General features: G+C 48.8%; 1 protein-coding gene across 10 annotated transcripts in view; it reads right to left on the bottom strand.

Annotated features, from left to right (window-relative positions):
- Positions 1-26,391, bottom strand: part of LOC117397848 (ankyrin-1-like) — an 82,475-nt gene that overhangs the window by 32,458 nt on the left and 23,626 nt on the right. For 7 of the 10 annotated variants that reach the window (XM_059008411.1, XM_059008410.1, XM_059008408.1 and 4 more), the window contains 15 exons: positions 16,644-16,745; positions 11,511-11,609; positions 11,283-11,381; positions 10,510-10,608; positions 9,795-9,980; positions 8,341-8,439; positions 8,038-8,136; positions 7,657-7,755; positions 6,830-7,027; positions 5,994-6,092; positions 5,469-5,567; positions 2,965-3,063; positions 1,440-1,637; positions 817-915; positions 417-515 (listed from right to left, as the gene is read on the bottom strand). In XM_059008411.1, coding sequence (XP_058864394.1) covers positions 417-515; positions 817-915; positions 1,440-1,637; positions 2,965-3,063; positions 5,469-5,567; positions 5,994-6,092; positions 6,830-7,027; positions 7,657-7,755; positions 8,038-8,136; positions 8,341-8,439; positions 9,795-9,980; positions 10,510-10,608; positions 11,283-11,381; positions 11,511-11,609; positions 16,644-16,745 — 1,773 coding nt within the window. Of the gene's footprint in view, positions 1-416; positions 516-816; positions 916-1,439; positions 1,638-2,964; positions 3,064-5,468; positions 5,568-5,993; positions 6,093-6,829; positions 7,028-7,656; positions 7,756-8,037; positions 8,137-8,340; positions 8,440-9,794; positions 9,981-10,509; positions 10,609-11,282; positions 11,382-11,510; positions 11,610-16,643; positions 16,746-23,675; positions 23,886-26,391 lie in introns of those variants that run through there. The other 3 variants (XM_059008414.1, XM_059008409.1, XM_059008413.1) reach the window with 3 other exon arrangements.

Raw genomic sequence — 26,391 nt, forward strand, 5'->3', positions numbered from 1 at the left:
CCCAGCACGCCCTCTTCTCATCAGCCTTTCAATGGCGTTGCAATCTCCTGCTTTTCAGTTTTCACTTGCATTGCGATTCCTCCCACAGATTCCCTTTACATTACTGTTCCTTCTACTGGGCAGCTGTCACACACTTTAAAACGCAGCCACCACTGCACTCTGCAGCCAGTAATACAGAAAACCACAAAGCCAGCTGCTGTAAATATGAGGCTGTTTTACTGTTAATATGCTTTTTCACCTGGCTGCTTAGTTAAACAGTAAAAGTACTGTTTTAAACTTTATATATATATATATATATATATATATATATATATATATATATATACTTTTATAAGGGTGACTTCCCAACTCCTCCATCCTTGACCTGGGCTGCAGTAGCACTTCCCCTCCACAGGGGGTGCTGTTGTCTGGCTTACCCGAGCGCTGTTGTGTGGGGAGCCTCCCTTGCTGAGCAGGAGCTTCACCACGTCCAGGTGGTTGTGATGCACAGCCACATGGAGAGGGGTCAGTCCGTTCTGTGGGACAGTTAAACACAAACCCTGTGAATCCTCAGCTCTAACCACTAGAGCCACACTGACTCCCTCCCTCCCAGTCCGTTAGCTCTAACTACTAGAGCCACACTGACTCACTCCCTCCCAGTCCCTCAGCTCTAACCACTAGAGCCACACTGCCTCCCTCCCTCCCAGTCCCTCAGCTCTAACCACTAGAGCCACACCGCCTCCCTCCCTCCCAGTCCCTCAGCTCTAACCACGAGAGCCACACTGCTTCCTTGTCAGCCCTTCAGCTCCTGTCCTTGTGTCCCTGCTGGTTCCTCACCTTGCCCGATGCGTTGGGGTTGGCTCCTCGCTCCAGCAGCTGTTGTGCCACTTCCAATTTCTTGTACTTCGCTGCCACGTGGAGGGGGGTGAACCCTTTCTGGAAACGAAGAGAGAGAGCGAGTGAGAGAGGGAGTGAGAGAGAGAGAGAAAGGGAGGGAGGGAGGGAGAGAGAGGAAGTGAGGGAGGGAGTGAGAGAGAGGGAGGGAGGGAGAGAGGGAGGGAGTGAGAGGGAGGAAGTGAGGGAGTGAGAGAGAGGGAGGGAGTGAGAGAGAGGGAGGAAGTGAGGGAGGGAGGGAGAGAGAGGGAGTGAGAGAGAGGGAGGAAGGGAGAGAGGGAGTGAGAGGGAGTGAGAGGGAGGGAGTGAGAGAGTGAAAGGGTCGCAGAAGACAGCTCTACAGGACCAGTCACAAAGCTATCACGCCTGAGTTTATTTTAAGAATGTGTTGTCGTTATAAAATACATTTTGAATAGCTAGCAAAACATTCTTGCAATATGTTGTGTGTTATAAAGCTGTCCGGAGGATACCGGCCTTTAGCTAAACAGACTGATTTGTGCAACGCCAGTAAACGCCAGCCCCTGAAGGCAGTCTGCACCCCGGGCGTGTTTCCTGCGGGCGCTCACCTTGGTCATGCGTGTCTGCTGCGCCTCTGCGTCCAGCAGGACATGAATGGTGGCCACGTGGCCCTCGCGGGCGGCGATGTGCAGGGGCGTGTGCCCGGCCGTGGTGGCCGCGTTCGGGTTGGCCTTGTGGTCCAGCAGCACCTTCACCAGCTCCTTGTGACCCATCCGTGCCGCGCAGTGCAGCGGGGTCTGGTCATCCTGCCCAGGGGAGAGACAGAGAGTCAGGGTCACTCGGCTCCTGGACCGAGTCAAATATATTAGCGATGCAACAGCAGATCGATTGGTAGCTTTAATACTGCGAGCCGCGGTGAAACATTCATTAAATTCATCGCTGCTTTCTTTCCTTGGTGTAACGTGTGGAAAGAGTTTAAATCAACAACTATCTGCACAACAGCACGAATCAGTTTGTGCTGCATTTCATACAGATTTGTTTTCATACGGGCACGGCTCATTTCAGCTAGCAGTTTATCAAAAATGAATTAAAGAAACGTTTTTCGAAGAGACGCGCATTCACGCAGAGAGGGCAGGAGTTAGTGGGACGCCCTCCGGTGGTCATTCTTTGAACTGCCTCACCAAGTCGAAGCTGCTGGGATAGTTCGCGAGTTTAGCAAATTAATCAGAGATGTGGATAGAGCTGCCCAGAATAAGGAGAATGCTAAACAGTGTCAGAGAACACAGATAGGAGGAAATGAAACAGGTAAGGGTTGAAATTCTCGGGAGATGTGGGCTGTAAGTCTTTCTACTGAATGCACAGCATAGAGCTCAATACGACTGTTAGATATTAAGATGGAAGGCAGGGATTGCGGGACACCCTGACCGAGACTTTTTAAATGCAGTTATTAATATCGGCATCAATATTTAAGAGCATCATCACATTTTCATGACGATTTCAAATCAAATTTATTTAAATAACTTTTAAAACGGGTTACAGCACAAGAGTTTTCGTTTTAACTTCCCATCGAGGGGAATTGCATAAAATGCATGCATGTCTTTATGTATCTATTTGAAATGAAGACGCGTGCATTAGAGCTCTCCGAAGAGAAAAATAACAGAAAAAAAACGCATCAATCGTTTTTTCTTTGGTGGAATGGAATGACAATGAAAGTGCGGCACGCCTAGCTTGCCACCACCAGAGGGCGCTCACCGTTCATTTCCAGGGTTCCGCTCCCTTCACGCTTTGCGGCATGTTTACCAGCAGCTGCTGATTCTGAAAGCAGGTTTTGTGAATAGCCGGTTGTTTAATGCAGCTTGAAAGAAACGAAACGGAACTCTGGGCAATGTGCAGAAGGGTATTTTTGCCTATTGGTGCAGCCAGGAGGATGATAGGGGACGGCTGTGCTAGACTGACACAAAGATCCCTGATAGAGGCAGGCAGGCATGCTGGGGAGAGAGTGCTTGTGACTTCTGTTCATCTCTTTTATTAGCATCAGTAATTCCACCGCAGTCCTTGGCATTCCCAGCATGCAATGCAAACTCAAGCCACTGCGGGGGGGGGGGGTGGGTGGGGGGGGGGGGGGGGCTGTACCTTAGCCTTGGCATCGACCTGGGCCTTGTTCTGGAGTAAGAACTGGGCCACCTCCGCGTGCCCCCCGCGCGCTGCCATGTGCAGAGGGGTCTCCACTTTCTGTGTGCCGGAGAGGGGAGAGCGGAGAGCGGAGAGGGGAAAGGGGAGAGTGGAGAGGGGAGAGCGGAGAGCGGAGAGGAGAGAGGAGAGCGGAGAGCGGAGAGGGGAGAGGGGAGAGGGGAGAGGGGAGAGGGGAGAGCGGAGAGGGGAGAGGGGAGAGGGGAGAGGGGAGAGGGGAGAGGGGAGAGGGGAGAGGAGAGAGGAGAGAGGAGAGCGGAGAGGGGAGAGCGGAGAGGGGAGAGGGGAGAGCGGAGAGGAGAGCGGAGAGCGGAGAGGGGAGAGGGGAGAGCGGAGAGGGGAAAGGGGAGAGGGGAGAGGGGAGAGCGGAGAGGAGAGAGGGGAGAGCGGAGAGGGGAGAGCGGAGAGGGGGCAGAAAAGGAAGAGAGAAAACAAAGAGAAAACAAAAACAAGGGGTTAAACGAAGAGGGAAAAGAAGCCCCCAAACACACAGGCTCTGGACACTAAATTAGAAACACCTGCCATAGCACTGTCAACAGGGAAGGAGTTTGAATGGCTCTGGAGCCATCACCAGTCTCTTACTCCGTCAGGGAGGTTATACTGGAGATGGAAATCAGCAGTGATGTCTTCTTCAACATTGCTGCCTTGAAACAGGGAGATGCAGCTTTTATATATGGCAAAATACTTGTAAAGGGTTCGGGCCATTTGTACAAAAGTGTGTGCTACATATTGCAGGTGTTTCCAATGGTTGTTGTCCAACTACTGTAGTCCTGGCTAAAAAAAATAAACTAATAGCAGCAGTGTGGAGTAGTGGTTAGGGCTCTGGACTCTTGACCGGAGGGTCGTGGGTTCAATCCCAGGTGGGGGACTCTGCTGCTGTACCCTTGAGCAAGGTACTGTACCTAGATTGCTCCAGTAAAAACCCAACTGTATAAATGGGTAATTGTATGTAAAAATAATGTGATATCTTGTAACAATTGTAAGTCGCCCTGGATAAGGGCGTCTGCTAAGAAATAAATAATAATAATAATAATAATAATAATAATAATAATAATAATAATAATAATGACAGGTGATTGTTTTCAAACTCTGTGTGTGACTGGGAGCCCCTACCATTGTCCCTCAAGGAATAAATGTTAGAAGAAGAATTAAAGAAAGAATGAAAGAAAAGACAAAACCAGTCTAAAATAAAAAGACCGTTCAAAGTACAGGGCTCCCTTTTAATTTCCCTGTCTGACTTTCACATTAAAAAAACGGAAACAGTGAGAGCAATGATTTAGTGAAGGAGGAGTCCTTATACAAGACAATACAGGACCTGAAGAATTCACTGTGAGCGCGGCCTAACAGGGAGTCAGCAGACTTAGTGAATCACAGAGCGCTGAAATATCGAGGCAGCGCTGTGTATTAAAAGGGTCAAAGATTGTGAAGGCATAAAAATTCAATAAAATCAGACCTTTCAGTAAATCCATACCATAAACGCATAACTTTGGCTGGATATAATTATTTTAGTGTACAATTCTCACAAAGCAACAGGTTGCTAACAGTGCAAACCTGGATGCTGTGTGTGAAACCACACGCTTTGTGAAGTGTGATGAGTGACGAGCGATCTGTGGCAGCGCGATGGCAGTGGGAGAAGGAGGTTCTGTCTTGTGGTAAGTGCCAGAGAGCTAATTGAATCTGAATGCTTCGTTTTTACAGTTATTAAAAGCTCTTTACTGAAGCATTGTCACCCTCAGGTTGGGTCGGAGGAGCTGCGCTCTAATGAAATCCTCCTAAATGAAGATTGAGGGTAGCTGGGGCTCAGCATGCACTTTGTGACCACAGACCCAGAGTCTTATTGGTCAGCTGGGATTCCGCGGGGGAATCATTTCTGTAATTGAATTCAGAAGTGATGGTGTGGTTATCATCTCAGGGTGGGCTCAGTGCATGGATTTAGCAAGAACTTCATACCAAAGAGATAAAAAGCAGCACTGTCACAAAGCTAACGACTGAGGACTTTGAACCCGTCGCAGATGATCTTCAACAGCAATGCGCACGCGCAGTGTAGTAAAGGGATCTGTATTACACTGCATCCTGTATTGAAATGCAAAGATCAGGCAGGTTTTTTCTTATTCAGAGTTTGATCAAAGAGAATATATTAACTGTCTCCGATTCCCCTATGTATGTAGTTAATCTGCAATAGATGATTCTCAGAGGGTCCCGGACTTAGTCATTTTGGTAAAGTGGTTTAAATGTGTTTTGAATGTGTTGTGAAATAAATGTGCTTTGAATGTGTTTTGAATGCTGTTTGAATGTGGTGTGAATGTGTTTTGAATGCTGTTTGAATGTGTTTTGAATGCTGTTTTGAATGTGTTTTGAATGCTGTTTTGAATGTGGTGTGAATGTGTTTTGAATGCTATTTGAATGCTGTTTGAATGTGTTTTGAAGCCGGATGCAGAGACTCTTACCACGTTGGATACGCTGGGGGAGGCGCCGCGCTGCAGGAGGATCTTCATGACGTTGAGGTGTCCCATGAAGGAGGCCACGTGCAGAGGGGTCAGACCCGACTGAGGAGACACACAGACAGTCAGAGACGCACACAGACGCAGTCAGAGAGTCAGAGAGACACACAGACAGAGATGCACACAGACGCAGTCAGAGAGTCAGAGAGACACACAGACAGAGACGCACACAGACGCAGTCAGAGAGTCAGAGAGGCACACAGACACAGACGCACACAAACGCAGTCAGAGAGGCACACAGACAGTCAGAGAGACACGGTCACACACAGAGAGGCACAGTCACGCACACAGCCCTGCCATGCCCTGCCAGCACCCACTAGTTTGCAACATATGGAAATGTACATTATATTGTATAGTAGTTATAGTTTAGTGCTCCCCCATTATTAAAGGCATGCTGCCCCCCCTGCTATTAAAGGAGTGCTGCCCCTCCCTGCCCCCCCCCTGCCTCCGCGCTGTTGCAGGTGCCAGTACCTCGGTGACAGCCTCCAGCGATGCCGAGTGCTTCAGCAGCAGGTCCATCACTCTCATGTGGTTCTTCTTGCAGGCGATGTGCAGGGGAGTGAATCCGTTCTGAAACACAGGAGCACAAGAGACCGTTCCCAGCGGCGCAGCAGCAACAGCACACAGGAACGCAGGGCTTCAAGAGCAGCAGCGAGGCGAGCGATCGTCACTGTAAACCGGACGCACGCGCCGGGCTCACAGGGTTCCCCCAGTACAGCTCCGCCCCAAAGAATGAACTCATCCTGCTTCAGAAAGTCGAATGAAACCTGCTCCATAATGCTAACAGAATTACACACCGCTTTGGAGTTTTTCATAGGCTTAATGAAAAACTGACAACAGCTGAAAAATGTGACATTTTAAAATCTAAATTAAATACTGTACTACTATTATGGTTCCCGGCAGACTTTCGCGATATAGTTTCTTTGATGACATGATGTTAAATAAAAGATCTAAGTTATGTTCGTGCAGTATGTTTTTTTAATGATGTCCCAATCCTATACTTGTAGGATCGTGACTTGTCTCCATAGCTGTATTCATAGACAGCATTCAGAGCTTCGAACCCTGAAACGAACAGGCAGGCAGCGGTGTGCTGTCGAACAAGCAGAAACTAACAAATAAAAATGTGTTGGCTCACATTAGCAATTTGACAGGACGTGAAAAGATTATTCAAATCCCAACAACAACAGAGGAAGAAGGGACTTAATTCAAGAATAAAAAACAACGACTCTGAGAGCAGAGAACGAAGCCAGCGAGGAAGGAGTTTAGCGAGAGGCTGAACGCTGCGAGATCTCGCTGCACACACTGACCAGCGCGCGGGCGTTGGGCTTCGCACCCTTGTCCAGCAGCACCCGGGCCATGCGGTGGTTTCCGCAGTGGGCGGCCACGTGCAGCGGGGTCAGGTGATCCAGGGTGATGTCATCGATCTCTGCGTTGTACTGGAGGAGCAGGCGCACGCAGTCCATGTGGTCTCCCTGCGCTGCCATGTGGATGGGAGACAGGCCGTTCTGAAAGAGAGAGAGAGAGAGAGAGAGAGAGAGAGAGAGAGAGAGAGAGAGAGAGGGAGAGAGAGAGAGACAGAGAGAGAGAGAGAGAGAGAGAGAGAGAGACTTCACAAAGTGCTGTACAGAGAAGCATCATCACCAGTGTGTGTGTGTGTCAGTGTGTGTGTGTGCATGTGTCTGTGCGTGCGTGTGTGTGTGTGTGTCTGTGCGTGTGCGTGGGTGTGTGTGTCAGTGTGTGCGCGTGGGTGCGTGTGTGTGTCAGTGTGTGTGTGCGTGTGTGTGTCAGTGTGTGCGCGTGGGTGTGTGTGTGTGTCAGTGTGTGTGTGCGTGTGTGTGTCTGTGCGTGCGTGTGTGTGTGTGTGTGTGTCTGGGCGTGCGTGTGTGTGTGTGTCAGTGTGTGTCTGTGCGTGCGCGTGGGTGCGTGTGTGCGTGTGTGTGTGTGTGTGTGTGTCTGTGCATGTGTGTGTGTGTGTCTGTGCATGCGTGTGTGTGCGCGTGTGTCTGTGTGTGTGTGTGTGCGTGTGTCTGTGCGTGCGTGTGTGTGTGTGTGTGCGTGTGTCTGTGCGTGCGTGTGGGTGTGTGTGTGTGTGTGTGTGCGCGTGCGTGGTGATGGTTATGTCTCTGTGTCTCACCTTGGTCTTGGCCTGGATGGGGGCCCCGTGGTCCAGCAGGATCTCGATGATTCTCGCGTGTCCGTTCCGCGCGGCGCAGTGCAGAGGGGTCAGCTCGTCCTGCACGGACACACGGACACACGGACGGTCAGACACAGCAAGGCTTCACTCTGGGATTCAGGCAGGACTACAAGACTAAACTTCCAGCAGCAGCACTCAGAAGGGCTTGCTACTGTACTTTACTGTGATTTCACTGTCCTTATGCAAAACTACACTGTGCTATGCTTTTTTATAATAATAATAATAATCTGATCTGTTCTGGGGTGTGGATTACTCTACAGGGCTAAGGAGACTCAATGCCCCTCCCCCTGTGCAGGTGGGAGTGTAAGCTGTGCGCAGTACCTTGGTTTGGGCGTCGATCTGTGCCCCTCTGTCCAGCAGCAGCTTCACCATGATCACATTCCCTCTCCGGGACGCGATGTGCAGAGGGGTGATGCCGTTCTGAAACACAGCCGGGGAGGAAGACAGATCAGCAGGGTCACACACAGGGGATCTGGGAGAATCGTGTGTGTGTGTGTGGATTCAATGTCATTCCTGTTTACCTTCCCTCCTGCAGATGACTTGGCTCTTGTTTGAACAGAGACCCCAGTGTGTGTGTGTGTGGGGTGGGGGTCTGGGTGCCCCTCGACTCTGCCCCTGCCTTACCTTAGGGGTGAAGTTGACGCTGGCTCCTCTGTTAAGAAGTAACTGAGCCACATTCAGATTCTCATAATGAGCTGCGATGTGCAGGGGGGTGAAGCCAGTCTGAGGAAAGAGAGGGGGAGAGAGGGAGAGAGGGGGAGCGGGAGGGGAGGGAGAGAATGGGAGAGAGGGAGAGAGAGAAAGGGGAGAGGGGAGAGAGAGAGGGAGAGGGGGAGCAGAAGGAGAGAATGGGAGGGAGAGGGAGAGAGAGAGAATGGGAGGGAGAGGGAGAGAGAGGGAGAGGGAGAGAACGGGAGGGAGGGGGAGAGAGAGAATGGGAGGGAGGGGGGAGAGGGAGAGAATGGGAGGGAGAGGGAGAGAGAGAGAATGGGAGGGAGAGGGAGAGAGAGGAGAGAATGGGAGGGAGAGGGAGAGAGAGAGAATGGGAGGGAGGGGGAGAGAGGGAGAGAATGGGAGGGAGAGGGAGAGAGAGAGGGAGAGGGGGAGCAGAAGGAGAGAATGGGAGGGAGAGGGAGAGGGAGAGAACGGGAGGGAGGGGGAGAGAGAGAACGGGAAGGAGGGGGAGAGAGAGGGAGAGGGAGAGGGAGAGAGAGAGAATGGGAGGGAGAGGGAGAGAGAGAGAGAATGGGAGGGAGAGGGAGAGAGAGAGAGAGAGAGAAAAGAAAGAAAAAGATCATTTACATTTCTTGTATTCAATATAAGGCCATATCTGTCATTTTTGTCAGAACGCACCACACTATACAGAATATTAAAGCGACATGTCTTGTGTGACACAGCCTACACTTTGAATACGTCTTCCCTCTGTCTGAAACATCCCTGTAATCTTGATAAAGATCCTTGCAGTGAACCTTACCCTTTTATAATGTGTGCAGCTGTTGGTGTAACGTTACACAAAATCAAACTGAAACAAGACATCAGGGCAGACTGAGTACACTGCTTTTGTAAATGTGTGCCGTCATGTACGTCCAAGTTCATTATGGGATGCAGTGTCTGAGGGACTCTTTTCTACGTTATTCCAAGTCCATTCTAACAGACAGGATCAGATTCTGCAGAAAAGGTGTGCTTAGAGTCAGTAGAACACAGAGTCAGTAGAACACAGAGTCAGTGGAACACAGAGTCAGTAGAACACAGAGTCAGTGGAACACAGAGTCAGTAGAACACAGAGTCAGTGGAACACAGAGTCAGTAGAACACAGAGTCAGTAGAACACAGAGTCAGTGGAACACAGAGTCAGTGGAACACAGAGTCAGTAGAACACAGAGTCAGTAGAACACAGAGTCAGTGGAACACAGAGTCAGTGGAACACAGAGTCAGTAGAACACAGAGTCAGTAGAACACAGAGTCAGTGGAACACAGAGTCAGTAGAACACAGGGACTCTGAAACCAGGCACTGAATACCAATCCCTCCACACAGATCTCCTGTGGATTTGCTTTCAGGGGCAGTGTTTGGGTTCCTACCTTGGAGAGCACGTCTGCGTTGGGGTCGTTCTGCAGCAGCACTGCGGCGGTGCGCGTGTCGTCGTTGCGAGCGGCTATGTGGAGCGCTGGCAGCCGCACCTTGCCCTTCGTCCCGTAGTTAATGAGCAGAGCCACCACGTTCTCGTGGCCCTGCTGAAGAGCCACGGCCAGGGGGGTGAAGCCGTCCTGCCAGGGCACAGACAGAGGAGACTGTAAACACGCATGGGGGACAGGCATGGGGGACAGGGGACACAAACAGGCTTTCAATGTCTCCCCACACACACTAGTGTCAGAGTCCGCTCTCTCACTTTTATTCTTTTCCCCAGTCTCCCTTTTTCCTTTCCTTCCATTTTTTCATTCTTTCCCTTCCTCCACCTTTTCTCTTTTTCATGCTTTTCCTTTTTCCCTTCCTTCTCTTTTATTTATTTATTTCTTAGCAGACGTCCTTATCCAGGGCGACTTACAATTGTTACAAGATATCACATTATTTTTACATACAATTACCCATTTATACAGTTGGGTTTTTACTGGAGCAATCTAGGTAAAGGTAAACCCTTGCTCAAGGGTACAGCAGCAGTGTCCCCCACCTGGGATTTGAACCCACAACCCTCCGGTGAAGAGTCCAGAGCCCTAACCACTACTCCACACTGCTGCCCTCAGTGTATCCACTTGTACAGCAGTGTGGAGGGGGGCGTGTCTGTATGGTGTGACTCACCTCGGTCGCTATGTTCTGATTGGCTCCGTTCTCCAGCAGGAACTTGACCACCTCCAGGTGATTCTCCTGTGCAGCCATGTAGAGGGGTGTGAATCCCTTCTGAAACAGAGCGGAGGGGGTCTGTTACACTGGCACACAGCTCAAGGTAGAAAATTCTGTCCTGAAGACAAACTGACTCGCTTGGTCAGGAGCTCGACAGAGGAGAGCCCGATCACTGCAATTAGGAATCAATCTCAGAGGCCAACTACAGTGGAAGAGGAAAGCATACAGATGATGCTGGCTTGTGAAGCTAGCGCTAACGAGCTGGATATATTATTATTATTATTATTATTATTATTATTATTATTATTATTATTATTATTTATTTATTTATTTCTTAGCAGACGCCCTTATCCAGGGCGACTTTCAATTGTTACAAGATATCACATTATTTTTTACATACAATTACCCATTTATACAGTTGGGTTTTTACTGGAGCAATCTAGGTAAAGTACCTTGCTCAAGGGTACAGCAGCAGTGTCCTCCACCTGGGATTGAACCCACGACCAGCCCATTCAAACACAGCCAGCCCATTCAAACTCAAGAACAGCACTAATTCTTAGCGGTTTATATTCAGTCCATCGTATTAACATCAGGAATGGTTGTGGTGGTCAGCTTATTGTTTGGGTAGCCAGTCTCTGGTTAGCGCTGTAAGAGGGGGGATCCGTGATCATTTCTAGTTGCTGCTGTAGTTCTTCTAAGGGGGTAAGAAAACGGGGTCAGTTCATCCCTACCTGGGACTGTGCGTTCACGTTGCCCCCGTAGTTGGTCAGTTCGGTGACCACTTGCTCCTGCCCGGCCAGCGCTGCTATGTGGAGGGCAGTGTTGCCTTTCTGCAGGAGACAGACACCACACAGTTAACCTGTTGGCTGTGTTATCCCACGGTAAAAGCAAAGTAATGTAATGCAAGCCCCCATCCCCACCCCCCCTCTCCTCCCCGGCCCCTCTCCCTCTCCCCTCACCTTGGTGGTGGTCTCCAGTGCGATTCCGTTGTGCAGGAGCTCCAGCACCATCTTGACGTGCCCCTCCTTGGACGCCAGGTGCAGCCCGTTGAGCCCGTTCTGGGGAGAGGAGAGAGGAGAGCAGACTTCAAACCAGACCAGACCAGACCAGCTTGAGCACAGGCACACGCCCTCCCCCAGACAGACACGCACCAGTCAGCAAAGAGTTAAAGGCAGTGTTGTGTTTCCCTTGGTTTGTCTCAAGGTGACCCCCCTCTGCTCTGTGAATGCAGGCCAGCTCTCTCTCTCTCTCTCTCTCTCTCTCTCCCTCTCTCTCTCCTAATCGATGAGGGTGAAAGGCGCCTTGTTCTTGTCATCATTACTAGCACAATGCAATCAATCCCTGCCCTGAGCCTGGCAGCCAGCGGGCACATCACTCATCCACACAGCCAAGAGCGCCAGGCTGCAACGATCCACTGGTTCACACCTGCACTGCACAGCGCTCCGTCAATAAGAGACCTTCACAGCCAGTGCACACAGCGAGAGGCACACAGACAGGGGCACTGCAATGGCAATGCAGACAGACAGGGGCACTGCAATAGCAATGCAGACAGACAGGGGCACTGCAATGGCAATGCAGACAGACAGGGGCACTGCAATGGCAATGCAGACAGACAGGGGCACTGCAATGGCAATGCAGACAGACAGGGGCACTGCAATGGCAATGCAGACAGACAGGGGCACTGCAATAGCAATGCAGACAGTGGCAATGCAATGGTCATGTACTGAGTCAGGGAGTTGCAGCTCCCAGTGTATCACACAGTCAGGATGATTGGGGACACAATAACTCTCGAAGGTCTCCTGGGGTTTTAGAGCAGCGTCATGGAGGCATTGTCCTGTGTGTTGCACAGCTGTTCAGAATATAGCAGGCAGTTCAATCATTGAACACCACTGTAAACCCAGCTGAACTATAGCAACCAAAGAACTACATTATAACACAAAACGCAAGGGCTGTGCTGTGCTGGGTCTGTGCTGTCTGTGCTGTGCGGTGTCTGTGCTGTGCTGTGCTGTGCTGTGCTGTGTTGTGCTGTGCTGTGCTGTGCTGTGATGGGTCTGGTCTGTGTATTTGTTTTGAAGGTATCAGATCCTTGCAGAACCCTTCTTCCTGGAAGCCAGGTTTGAACACTCAGTCCGCTAAACTGTGCCTGTCGGACAGATTGATTTCACAGCAGCCACTGCAGGGTCATCGGATACTCGCAGCTCAAGGAGAAACACACACTCTGCCTCCCTCCTGATCAATACATGGCACCAACCCGACTGCATCACAGCTCTGCACAGATCAACCCGACTGCATCACAGCACTACCCAGATCAACCTGACTGCATCACAGCTCTACCCAGATCAACTGCATTTCTAATGCCCTGACTATGTTATACACTAGGGGGCAGTGTGCCTAATGCCCTGATTGTCTTACACACTAGAGCAAGGCTTCCCAACCCTGGTCCTGGGGACCCCCTGTGTCTGCTGGTTTTCATTCCAACTGAGCTCTCAATTACTTAACTAGGCCCTTAATTGAACTGATCATTTGCTTAATTAGACCATTTTTAATTGTTTTCAGCTCAAAAACAGTTGCAGAGTTCAAGTTACTTCTAAAATGTTACAGCCAGCTTGAAATCAGCAGCTGTGAAGATTTCAGCTCTCTTGGAGTTTCCCGTCCCATGTCAGGAGCAGATAGAAGACCAGACTCTTTTCTATGTTCAGTGTTGTTCTCTGAGCTACAAGAGCTTGAAGGGTCGCTTTGGAACCTCCCACTGCTGCAAGTAGGCAACTAATGCTGGTAATGGGTCTGCCTGCTAAGGGTTCTTCAGGGTGACACACTGGGGCGATGACGGGGTCACAGTCACAGGGTAGATGGGGCTGGCCGGATGGTGGCGAGGGTGAAGTGATGATGGCGAGGTGATGGCACGTTCCAGCCTCCAGGATTGAAAGAATACGAGCCCTGTGGGACAGGTCTGACCTCATATATCCCTCCTTGAACATTACAGGACATGTGAGGTTGGACCTTTCTCACAGGACTGATATTCCACAGCAACGGGAGACCACAATCTACCATCCCCCAGCCCTGAGAAGGAGCCGAGCAGCCTGGGGAAGAGAGAGGGTGAGGAGGGTGAGGGGAGAGAGGAGAGGGGAGAGTGTAGGAAGTTAGAGGATAGAGAGGAGGTGAGAGGGGAGAGGGGAGGATGAAAGAGTTGCTGGCTGCTTCGCTGGGAGATGAAGGACTATTTAGAAGATAGATAGACTGAATTACATACAGGACACTAGATAGACAGTTAGAGAAAGACAGATACTGCAGATGAAAAGAATGAAAGCATGAAAGCCTTGATAGAGGGACAGACAGACAGTCAAAGGAGTGCTGTCTGTGTGTTTTTCTTGCAGTTTCTCTTCCTTCCAGACTCTCTTGTGGCTGTTGTCAAGCACTGAACCTGCACTGCACCCGCTTCTCCTGAAGGGGGCGTCACAAACAGCAGCTCTAGCGGTAGATCCTGACTGACCAGTTACAATCAAGGGCATTAGCGTAAGACTGCCCTCCCCGGGGTTCTCTGCAAGTACAGAAATTGCACACAAAGCATGTCTGCAGCTTGGCGTGTGACTGCATCAGACTCCTCCCAGTGTCTGCAGGGTCTACAGAGGCCAGTCAGAGACTTCAAATGGAGCTTTTCAAAGACCAATCGCGTACTGGCTGCGGCAGCTTCGTGTGATTTTCTGAGATTGTATTGAATAAATGACAGTGAAAAGTAATCATCCATTTCAATACAATTCTCAGTGTTTGCTGGGGCAGTGTCCCGTGGTCCTGTTCGGTGTTTTGACCCCCAGTGTGAGGCTGCTGCAGAGTTCCACAGTCCCGTCCAGGGTTTCCATTCTCAAAGGCGCTCCAGCTGCGAGGACTCAAGCTGCCCACAGGAGGACCAAAGTGACATCTTCAGACAAGAGCTCAGGAGGCAAGACGGACTCGTAAACCTTTCACAGGAAACCCCTGCAGTGTGTTTAGAAATAAACACTCACACTGTATGTACCCCATGCAGAGATGTTCCCTCAGACCCAACTGGGATCCCAATCTAATTCCAGGGGGCTTCCCCAGAACCTTTCACAGATCACAGCAGTATTGATTGTGCTGAAGATGTGCTGATCATCTTATTGAAAAAAAAATGGAATGGATTTCGGTTTTGTTTTGATGAGTCAACGAGCTCTGGAAATAGGAGGCAGACATAATCCCGCGTCTCACTTTCCCCTGCCGGTAAACTACAGCAAACACCAACAGTAGATCTGAGGTGTTACACACGCTGCGTTAACCCTTGTAGAAGTTCACCACAGTACTATGCATTGATCATAGTTTGCCATGTTTTCACAATGCTTACCTATGCTTTACCATGCTTTATTACACTTTGCTCTGCTTGAACTATGGTAGACTTTTCTAAGGGTCACCTGTAATGCAGAACAGCAGCGAGGTATTTAAAGCGAGCCAGCCAATCCCTGATGTTCTCCACTCTCCACGGGGGACATGTCTAACACACCAGCCTGGACTGAAGATCAAGGCACAGACCCTGACCCACTCCGCTTATTACCAGACAGACAGTGTGCTGCCGTATCAGGACCGCTGCACTGTGCAGTATCTGGTCCCAATGCACTGTGTTGCCATGGCTGGCAATGCTGTGGTCTGCTGATGGCCCTGCTAGCTGCGGGTTCTTCAGAGTTCAATGAAAACATCTGTAGTTAATTCTATGAACCTGTTTATCCTGAAGGCTCCCAGACAGGCAGACAGAAACGGCTGTTGATTTGGTGTGAGTTGAAAGTTTCTAAGAAGAATGGGGGATGAATGGGCTGGCGACTGTCAGTGAAAACTAAAAATAAACTTGAACACTTACGTGAGCTGTCAGAATCATTTTTGGTGGCACTCTATGTTGTATATATTTTAATAAACCCCCTAATTTAGAGAAGGCTTTTTTACACAATGTTTAGTCACTTTTAGCATGACAGGAAGATTAGTTTAGTGATCAGAATTTGAGTGCAGATATCTTTCTTAGACCGGCCGTGTTGGAAGTTGAAGCTGAGTGTTTTGCAGACCCCCTCCCTGGCCCTGTGTGTTTATTATTGATAGCCGGTGATAGGGAGGGGTCCTGAAGATGAGCCCCCCCCCTCTCTATGTGCCTGGCTCATTCCCAACATCTACAGCTGTGCTCAGTGATAACACAGTGTCTGTGCCAGCAGCTCAAACCTCAACAGGTTCATAGAAATAATTACACATCTTTCAACTCTTATATACCTTGAAGAACCCCCAGCCAGCATTGCCACAGCGGACCACAGCGTTGCCAGCAATGGCAACACAAAGGAATCAGAAAACACAGTCCTGATAGGTTAGTGCTCTGTCTGTCTGAGACTGATACCAGGGTACTGCAATGAAACAGTGTATGCAAATATGAACATGTGCCACTAACAATATGAACATGTGACACTAACAATATGAACATGTGACACTAACAATATGAACATGTGACACTAACAATATGAACATGTGACACTAACAATATGAACATGTGATACTAACAATATGAACATGTGACACTAACAATATGAACATGTGACACTAACAATATGAACATGTGACACTAACAATATGAACATGTGATACTAACAATATGAACATGTGACACTAACAATATGAACATGTGCCACTAACAATATGAACATGTGACACTAACAATATGAACATGTGATACTAACAATATGAACATGTGACACTAACAATATGAACATGTGACACTAACAATATGAACATGCTCCCACTGTGGTACTGTTGTACCAATGGTAGCATCATGCCTTTATACAGATCTGTTGTAACCACTGGGTCACACTGCATCTTAAAACTTCAGGGTCAAAAGGAACACATTTGACTTTCATTCCCTTACTTGGGAAGTGATCCGTGGTTTGTAATGGATTACTTTGGGAAGTGATCAGTAGTTTGATGGAGTGATGGATTGAGGGAGTGATGGAGTGATGGACTGATGGACATGGAGTGATGGATTGACAGAGTGATGGAGTGATGGACTGATGGGCTGCTGCTCAGCTCTGGTCTGCAGTGAGGGCATCTCCTCTCACCTGATTGGCTGAGTTGATGTCCACTCCATTCTTGATGTGGTCGAGAGCCTTGTCCAGATTCCCTGAGCGGGCAGCACGGAGTAAACTTGTAGAGGCGTCAGCCTGGACAGACAGGAAGGGTCAAGAATCAATACACGTGGTCAATATACATGGTCAATACACATGGTCAATATACAGAGTCAATACACATGGTCAATACAGAGTCGATACACAGAGTCAATACACAGAGTCAATACACAGAGCCAATACACAGAGTCAATACACAGAGACCATACAGAGTCAATACACAGTCAATACACAGAGTCAGTACACAGAGTCAATACACAGAGTCAATACACAGAGTCAATACACATCCTGATGGCATTCATTCGTTTCCTGATCCATAACTTCAAAAACTCGTAAACTATGAGCTTAAAGACATTCAATGAAGTAGAAAACAGAAACTACAAAACGAAATTGCAAAAGTCTACCGGAAGCCGTGACAGCAGTACAGTGTTTCATGTTAGATTATTTATTTTTGTTTTGTCAGTTTTTACGTTAAGTATATTGAAAACTACAAAGCGGTGTGCAATTCAATATGTTAACGTAACATTATTCAGCAGCTTTCACTCGACTTTATAAAGCAAAATGAGTTCATTCATTAGGGGTGAGGCAAAACGTTTGTCCAGAGCTGTACACAGCCCATGCCCGCGCTGCACTGAAACTCAGCCCGCGGTAGCTGAGGGGTCCACTTGAATACGAGCAGGCACAGCTGTACACGGAGCTGCTGCGGCTGCTGCTGCTGCTGCTGCCAGACCCCGGGTTCCCACGGAGAGACGATTACAAACTGGCCTGACACCAGCTCGACTCCGGGACCCCACTGCCCCTCTCCAAACCCCCTGCACCCCTGCCCCCCTGCCCCCTTCACCCTTCAAGTTACTCACAGAGTGCAGGGTGACAGCAGCGCCCTTTCGTCCCGCCATGGCCCCTCAATCAACGACTCCCTCTAAAGAAAGACACTCGCTCTGTCACTGTGTCCCGCTACAAATACAGAGGAGGGCTAAAAATATAGCCAGCCAAACCAAACAAAAACAGCGGGGGAGAGAGGGTGTGGGGGGGGGCACCCTTCTCCATTTTAGGAGTTCAACATAGGACAACCCTCCCAACAACTTCTATATAAAATCTGACGATGCTATTATAGGAACTTTAGATGATACCCGACTGCTGGCACACCTCCTGGCAAGACGACTGCTGTATCAGTTAGACCCACAGGCTGGCACGGGTTCTTTTGGAAACCATAAATAACAAATATCACAACAACTAAAGGAGAAAATAAAATCATTTTGAATAGCCCAGGGATGGTGTAATCTGGGATGGATGTGTCAATGCAGAACGACTGGCAGGGGTGTTTGTTACCCCGTTTTACTCCACTCAAACCTCGCTGCTTGCTCGCTCACTATCTCCGCACCCCACATGAGCGCTGAGAGAGTCGTTCTGCGTTTCATCCCAGATACAGGCTCCTGTCTGCAACGATGTTTGAATGCCAACCCTGTGTGCTTCTCCCAGGCTGCCCTGCATCTCTCAGACAGGCAGAGTCATTACAAAGCGATCAAGGAGTCATGTTTCTCTTGCGTAATGTGATCTCAGCCCCGGTTAGAAAGCCACGGCAGCGTCGCCAGGCTGGGGAACGCGTCCAAGTGAGATAGCGGGCTCGCGGGGCTGAGTCAGCGGTCTGGGCGCAGGCAGGCAGGATTTTCACAGGATTATCAGCTTGCAAACAAAGGCTGCTTTATTACCCTTGAACTCTTTGAGTTTGTGCCACTTGGCAGCCGGGGGAGTTTCTTTAAGGATGAATACGGCTGTGGTGCACGTCTCCTCGCCCTCAAGCCCTCCCTTCTCTCTCCAGCCTTTCTCCCTCTTTCATCTCTCTATCTCCCCACTACCTCCTCTGTCCTTTCTCGGCTGCCCTATACCTCAGCTCACCCTCTTGTTTTCTTTCTCTCAACCCTCCATATCTCTCTCTCCTGCTAGTGTCCTCTCGTCCTTGCTCTCCTCTCACCCATCCTCCCTTCTATCTCGCTCTCCTTCTCCCCTTCTTTCTCTCTCCTCTAACCCTCTTTCTCTCTTCCCCCTCCTTCCCTTATCTTCCCCTCTCTAACCTCTTCCTCATTGTCCCCCCCCCTTCTCTCTAACAGTTGACACAGACCCCCCCCTACACCCCTTTCTTAGTCCAAGCCCTCTTTATTAGGACAGGATGCCAGCTTGCCCTCGGGGCACTCATTTAAGAATTGGCACAGGGATGATTCAACACTTGCCAACAGCTATCTGTCCACCCACATAGCTGAAGGTAGCTATAGCAACCGCTGCAGGACTTGGCTTGCACAATCCACGCAAAATGTTGAGAAATATGACACTTATTTCATTAAGCTAGCTTCAGGTACTTCTTCACTATAAATACGAATTACACTGTTCCGTCAACCACTACACCACACTACCTCCCTCCAGCACACTGTCTCACTGCTGATATGGATTATAGTACAGTAAGAGCATTAAGAAATGTACCATTTTTTGCAGGGTCACAATAAGATCTGACTGTGGGGTTTATGAAACCCCCAACGCCACACTATGAACTGGCTGCTTTAGCCCTGTCTGCCCTGGGAATGCACCGCAGCGTCCAGCAGGTGGCAGTATAGCTGGGAGGTGGAACTCATTCAGAGACACAGAAAGCTTTCTCTTTTTCCTCGGGTCTGCAGAACCAACGACTGAGTCAGCCAGGCTGAATGAAAGGGCACATTCCTGGGCGACGGGGATCAAGCGAGGCGTGGGCAGCGGAGCTGACAGCTCTCAGGCAGGGGTGAGGATCCACAGACACTTTCACACACACTGCCTACCAGCTTCCAAGCTGGGGCTGGATTGGCATACAGCACTGTACCATTCCTTTAGGTTCGGTAACACTTTACATTAAGAGTCTTTGATTACTGTGTATTTACATGTACTTACACGTAATTAAAATGCTATTGTGCATAGTTACAATGTACTTAGTGTGTGCATCTTTTTGCACAACCCGCTTCATGGATCCACGCGTGTGGTATAAATAAGTTCATACACGTGTGCTTCATTTCAGGGCTAGTTATTTTCAAATGGAAATCACAGGGTGCACAGTATATCCTGGGTATAATGAGTTTGTTATTTTCCCATCGTGGGACGGTTCCTGCAGGGTGTTTTCGGAAGGAGGGTATCGGGCTGCAGACACAGGCAGGGGTGTGGTTTTTGGGAGTTAGTATTTCCTTATCAGGGGGCCCGCAGACAGACCCCACCTTGAAACCAAACCACATGCTGAGAAAACACACGCAACACACACATACACGCACGCACGCACACACACACGCTGCTGATAGCATCCCATTCCGTTTGCTGGCACTGTGATGGTGATTGTGACAGCTACACTCCATCATGGTGTTTCTCTGATGGAGAGGCTGGTATGAAAGCAGCCAGCCGTTCTCACTAGACAGACAGGGGCACTACAAGCCTCTGCATTGCCATTGCAGTGCCCCTGTCTGTCTGAGAGAGAGAGAGAGAGAGAGAGAGAGAGAGAGAGAGAGAGAGAGAGAGAGAGAGAGAGAGAGAGAGAGAGAGAGCCCTGGACTCTGCACTATTCTTGTAAAATGTGAGTGCTGGGTTATTGACTGCAGCCAGTGATGTGATGGTAATGGAGAGAGCTGCATTCAATGAAATGAAAATCAACACAAAAAAATCAATCTGCTGCTGAGTGAAGCCAGCAAAAATAATTGAATATGAATAATACAAACTCATACCCACTTTACTTAACTCCCTGGTGTATACTGCAGAGTCGCTCGTTTACAGCCAATAATGGCCCCTTCAGTGGCATTGCAGATAGACAGGAGCTACAATGGGATGAGGCTGCCATTGGTAGATAGGTACCAAATGATGCCTGCAAAACTTTTCTCAAATGGCGTTCAGTAGCAATGTAGACAGACAGACAGACAGACAGACAGACAGACAGACAGACAGACAGACAGACAGACAGACAGTGGCACTGCAGACAGACAGGCAGACAGACAGACAGACAGACAGACAGTGGCACTGCAGACAGACAGACAGACAGACAGACAGACAGACAGACAGACAGACAGACAGACAGTGGCACTGCAGACAGACAGACAGACAGACAGTGGCACTGCAGACAGACAGACAGACAGACAAACAGTGGCACTGCAGACAGACAGACAGACAGACAGACAGACAGACAGTGGCACTGCAGACAGACAGACAGACAGACAGACAGACAGACAGACAGTGGCACTGCAACGGTTCTTTACTGTCTAAGGGGCAATGCTAGCACAGGGGCAGCCCCAATGGGATGAGGCTGCACCTAACTGGAGAGAGACATGAGCAAAAGATCATTTTTCTTTTTGTTTTTAAATGACACTGAAGTGGGAGCATGGCTTTGTACTGAACACTGCGAATGATTCCTCTAAAGTGTGATATTGTAACAGCTTGCATTAATCACTCTGACGGTGGCTTTCCTAATTAAATCCAATTAAGGGTACGGGTTGGAGGTTTGTGCAGAGTCGTTGTTTAATCTCCCCGTGCTGTAATTAATCTTGTCCTGTCAAAGTCTGCCGTGACGCAGGCATGACAGAAATTGGTATATATATATATATATATATTGTAGCCAAAACTTTGGGGACAGCACAAAGGTTTTGGACATGGGGCTGTCATAATAGAACAAGCGTGGAACAGACAATTAAGGAGACAGTTTTTCAACCTCAACCTGTAGAGACAGCAGCCTGCAGCAGTTTCATAGAGACGCGCACACACACACACACACACACACACACTCACTCACACACACACACACACACACACACACACGACTCTGATGGATAGCAGCTTTCAGATCAGGTAGGAAAGGGCTTCATACACCGAGAGGAACAGTGAAGACTCAGCACTCTGCTGTTTTAATGGGATCCAGAGGAAGCAAGCCTCAGTCAAACACTGTGTGCAATAACCCCGAGGTCAGTGGGGTACACTGGAACCCCAGCGGAGGCATGGGGTCCTAGAATCCTGCGGCCCTTGTCAGCACTCATTTCCTTGCTAAACGGCATAGCAACACCATTGCTACCATTGCCCCTTATTACAAAACCATTGCATTGTCATAGCAGTGCCCCTGTCTGCATTGCTACTGCAAATCACAACTATGAAGACGTTCGCACCCTATTATAAACCCCCGCGATTGCACGTTCACACCCTATTACCCCCTAAACCCCCTCGATCGCACCCCTCTACGAGCGCACACACACTGCAGAGCTGTGCATGCTTAGGGTCAAAGACAAAGACAATGTCGTTTATATAAGAACAGAGAAAAAGTACAAAAACAATAGATCTGGTCTTATAGGATCCCAATGTTTGTGCCTCAACAGGGGCTTCAAAATGTGGAAGACATGGAAACAGATTTCAAGTCGAAACGTTTGCCGTTGAACCGATTCAGTTTTTAGTACTGCAGTCTGTCTTCCCTGAGGTCGATATGGAGCTGGCTGTGATATATTTCATGTATATCATGTACTTCATGTATTTCAGCCTCAGACCCTGCTTTGCGTTGTATTTTGAGCTGCGATTCTCAACCACATCCGCAGTCCTAATAAAACCAGGACGGGCCAATACAGCGAACTCTAATCACAAACAGCCGCATGATTCAAATGTTATTTCTTTTTTACTCCTTTCAAGTTTTTTCCAATACTCCAGGATTCTATTTCGCTCAAGGTTGTTTCAGCCACTCTGAGCCCAGACATCCATTCATTATTACAGCACAAATCCAACTCATGGATAAGTTAGAGCAGATTCACTCAGCCATGCACAGTTACACTGCAGCCTCGAACGAGACCTGCATCACAATCCCACTGGACGCAGGTGCCTTGCCTTGGCTCAGCTGAAACACAGCACTGTTTCCTTACTGAAGTCCCACACAGCATTGCAGACCTCTGTACCTGTGCTGGACCAGCTGCTGCTAAGCTTTAAAGTCTAAATGAAACAATGGAGACGCATTTCCTGGTAACCTCTGCAATGCTGACATGTGACAACACTGTTCCCTACTGCAGGCAGCGTGCAGACATCCCCACGGCAACCAGGCTCTGTATTCCAAGGTTACATCATAGCCTGGAATTCTAAACCACTCTCACCTACACCCAAGGATTCTATTACAAGTGTAACCCACTGAACAGCATGGGATTAGATGAGTCTGCTACACCCTAGACTTACACAGCAAGCTTGTACTTTACAATCAACACACCCAATATCCTGGAAATCACCAGATTATACACTAAACTGGAATTCTGCGATAGCGCGATACTACCCACAATGTATCCGCGGAAACATCAGGGCAGGGGGTGCCTCAATATTACTGGATGGTCGCGTTTAACTTAAAATGAACTAATTAGCCCCAATTGGGTCTTTTGTTTGTTTGTCATTTTTTTTTACAGTTTAAGGCTATAGAATATTTTTTGTGATTTTATACTACATTATATCGGAACGTTATCGTTTCCGACAGCGTTAGCTCAGAAGTGAGTTTGGAGTGGAAGTTTACATTATGGCACATATTATTATTATTATTATTATTATTAATTTCTTAGCAGATGCTCTTATCCAGGGTGACTTACAATTGTTACAAGATATCACATTATTTCACATTATACAGAGATCACATTATTTCTTTACATACAATTACCCATTTATACAGTTGGGTTTTTACTGGAGCAATCTAGGTAAAGTACCTTGCTCAAGGGTACAGCAGCAGTGCCCCCCACCTGGGATTGAACCCACGACCCTCCGGTCAAGAGTCCAGAGCCCTAACCACTACTCCACAATGCTGCCCATGCCAACTCTTAAATTTAATCACCATGCAGTCTGGTGCTGTACAGCACAGGGTAACCTCAAATGACATCACATACTTTGAGGAAAAACGACCAGAAGGAAAGTGAAAAACGACTGTGTTGCTTTAGTTTGTCAAACAAAATGGAAATCTGCAGTACTTACTCCGCGAGTGAAGATTCGAGCTGGCATTCCTTCTCTCCCGCTTCTCCAAAGTTTTGAATCCCCCAATGCTTTGTAGTCTGCGGCTGTCGGCCCCCGTGATACAGGAGAATGAGCCTGGAAGTGTTTTTACACACTCACTCTCTCGCTCGCTCACAGACTCCACTGCAAACATTGCCAACAGCAGTCTAAAGTGGTACAGCGGGCTCGGCTGGCAGACTTTATCTTTTAAGGAACGCAGCTCCTATCGAAAGATGCACATTGCAGAGGCGGGGTGCTGTCGGAGTCTGAGATTAGGACACCCGTCACACACCCCCCCCCAACCCCCTCCCATCTCCACATGCACCAAAGAAAATAAATACAAAAACAGCGGCCAGTGGCAGCACTTGACTAACAGATGCAATCCTAACAGCAGGGCGTCTATCTGAACTATTTAAAGAGCTGGAAAGAGTGACAAAGACAGCAGAGGGGGTTTCAGCAGACGCGGTCTCTTCATCGGGGCGCGGCCATTCGCTCCTTGAAGAGCCCCTTTCTTGTGGTTCTTCTTTCTGCCCTAAACGTTGAAGCCGTGCCAGCACTGCAGTCCCAAGCACGGGGTCGCTATGCAGGTCCCACCCCGAGTCTAGAACAGGGATAATAATTTGACTCAGACCCGTTGACGCATGCTGTGTAGAAGACTATAGATCACTCAGTGGGTACTGCAGGCCCGGGTTTGAATACAGCTGGCCGTGGATAGAGAGACAGGGAGCAGAGCCAGCACAGCAACCAGATTCCCAGGAGATGGACATGGTCTTGGGATTTTGTTTCTAGAAAACCTTTTTTTCTATTGTCAGTTGATCATTTGATGCTCGTCTTTTCTGCACTATTGTGAGTCTTTGTATTGTTAGAAACAGGACAAGGTTGACATCTTGAAATCTCTGCTACAAGGTGGGAATGTTTCTAATGTTAAAGCAGACAAGCCTCATGTTATCATTATTATCTATGAAAGGTGTATTGTCAACGATCCAGAGGAATATCATTTGAACTGCGTGTGCGGCTGGTCCAAAGAGTTTTTCATATTTTAATGGCCGGCTTCAAACACCAATCAGAAGAAGAGGACACAGATGGATGCCCCTCCCATGGCTCCGAAAGACCAATGAAAAGGGGTTGGTCCACTCCCCCCCCCCCGAAAACAAACCGACACGTACACACTCACACACACACTGAGCTTCAATCTAATTCAGACAACTTTATCATTACTCCACAAAAGCAGGCACCTTCCCCACTGTGCTGCCATCGCAGCAAATCCATCACGACCAAAACAGCTGTCATAGTCCAATAGCTGCAAGCCTCTGGGTGGTGCATGGATCACGCAGCCAGGACATTAGAGCAGTGCACTGTACTGCAGCATCACTTCACGCAAGGACTGTGTTCACCTTCTCAAACAGACACTGCCTGAAATCAATGTGGCACAGATTGTTCGTGAAGCATCAAACAGAATTCATAGCCAGGATACTAAAAATAAAAAAAATAATAAAAAAAACCCCTGCAATGTAGGAAGCGACTTCATAAATAAATCAAACTGCACATGACACTGTTTTCCTTCTTTGTGCACAAAGGCTCCTTTCAAATTTCAAGAACAATATTTATAAATTCTTTATAAAAAAACAGAGATTAAGAGATCTCTATACACACACACACACACACACACACACACACATATACACAGCCAGGGCCGGCACAGAGAAACTGCTTATCGTTCCACAGTGAAACATCGCTTAAACGCCACCTTGGTACAAAGGCCACCCCAAAATGAAGGCTGTATTTCCATTGACTGCAATGCTATAATTTACTATGTATTGGAACTGCACTACATTTTGCTTGCAAGAGCAGAGAGGGGGAGGATGTCGAAAGAGAGAGAGAGAGAGAGAGAGAGAGAGAGAGAGAGAGAGGAGAGAGAGAGGGATGTACAGATACAGGTTGAGAGAGAGGGATGTAGAGAGAGAGGGGGATGTAGAGAGAGAGAGAGATGGAGAGAGATGTAGACAGAGAGGGATGTAGAGAGGGATGCTGAGAAGAGGGATGTAGAGAGAGAGAGATGTAGAGAGAGAGAGGGATGTAGAGAGGGATGCTGAGAGAGGGGGATGTAGAGAGAGAGAGGTTGGCACGCTGCTAGCAGACGCAGGACTGAGACACACTGCTGCAGGGCTGCACGCTCGGCGACACATCATTCATTTAATTTACAGGATGCTAAATGTTGACAATGTTTTACGACAGGCTGTGCTGAGTCAGAACTTCCCGGAGCTCGACAACAGCATTAATCAAGCTGGCTTCAAGGGACTTGGCATCCCTGCACTGCAACAAGACCAAGGGACCAAGCGCCTTCCACACACCCAGCGAGAGAGTGTGTGTGTCTGAGGGACCCAGCGAGAGAGTGTGTGTGTCCGAGGGACCCAGCGAGAGAGTGTGTGTGTCCAAGGGACCCAGCGAGAGAGTGTGTGTGTCTGAGGGACCCAGCGAGAGAGTGTGTGTGTCCGAGGGACCCAGCGAGAGAGTGTGTGTGTCCGAGGGACCCAGCGAGAGAGTGTGTGTGTCCGAGGGACCCAGCGAGAGAGTGTGTGTGTCTGAGGGACCCAGCGAGAGAGTGTGTGTGTCCGAGGGACCCAGCGAGAGAGTGTGTGTGTCTGAGGGACCCAGCGAGAGAGTATGTGTGCCCAGGGGGCCCAGCGAGAGAGTGTGT

This window comes from Acipenser ruthenus, chromosome 37 (assembly GCF_902713425.1).
Source record: "Acipenser ruthenus chromosome 37, fAciRut3.2 maternal haplotype, whole genome shotgun sequence".
NCBI classification, from domain to species: domain Eukaryota; kingdom Metazoa; phylum Chordata; class Actinopteri; order Acipenseriformes; family Acipenseridae; genus Acipenser; species Acipenser ruthenus.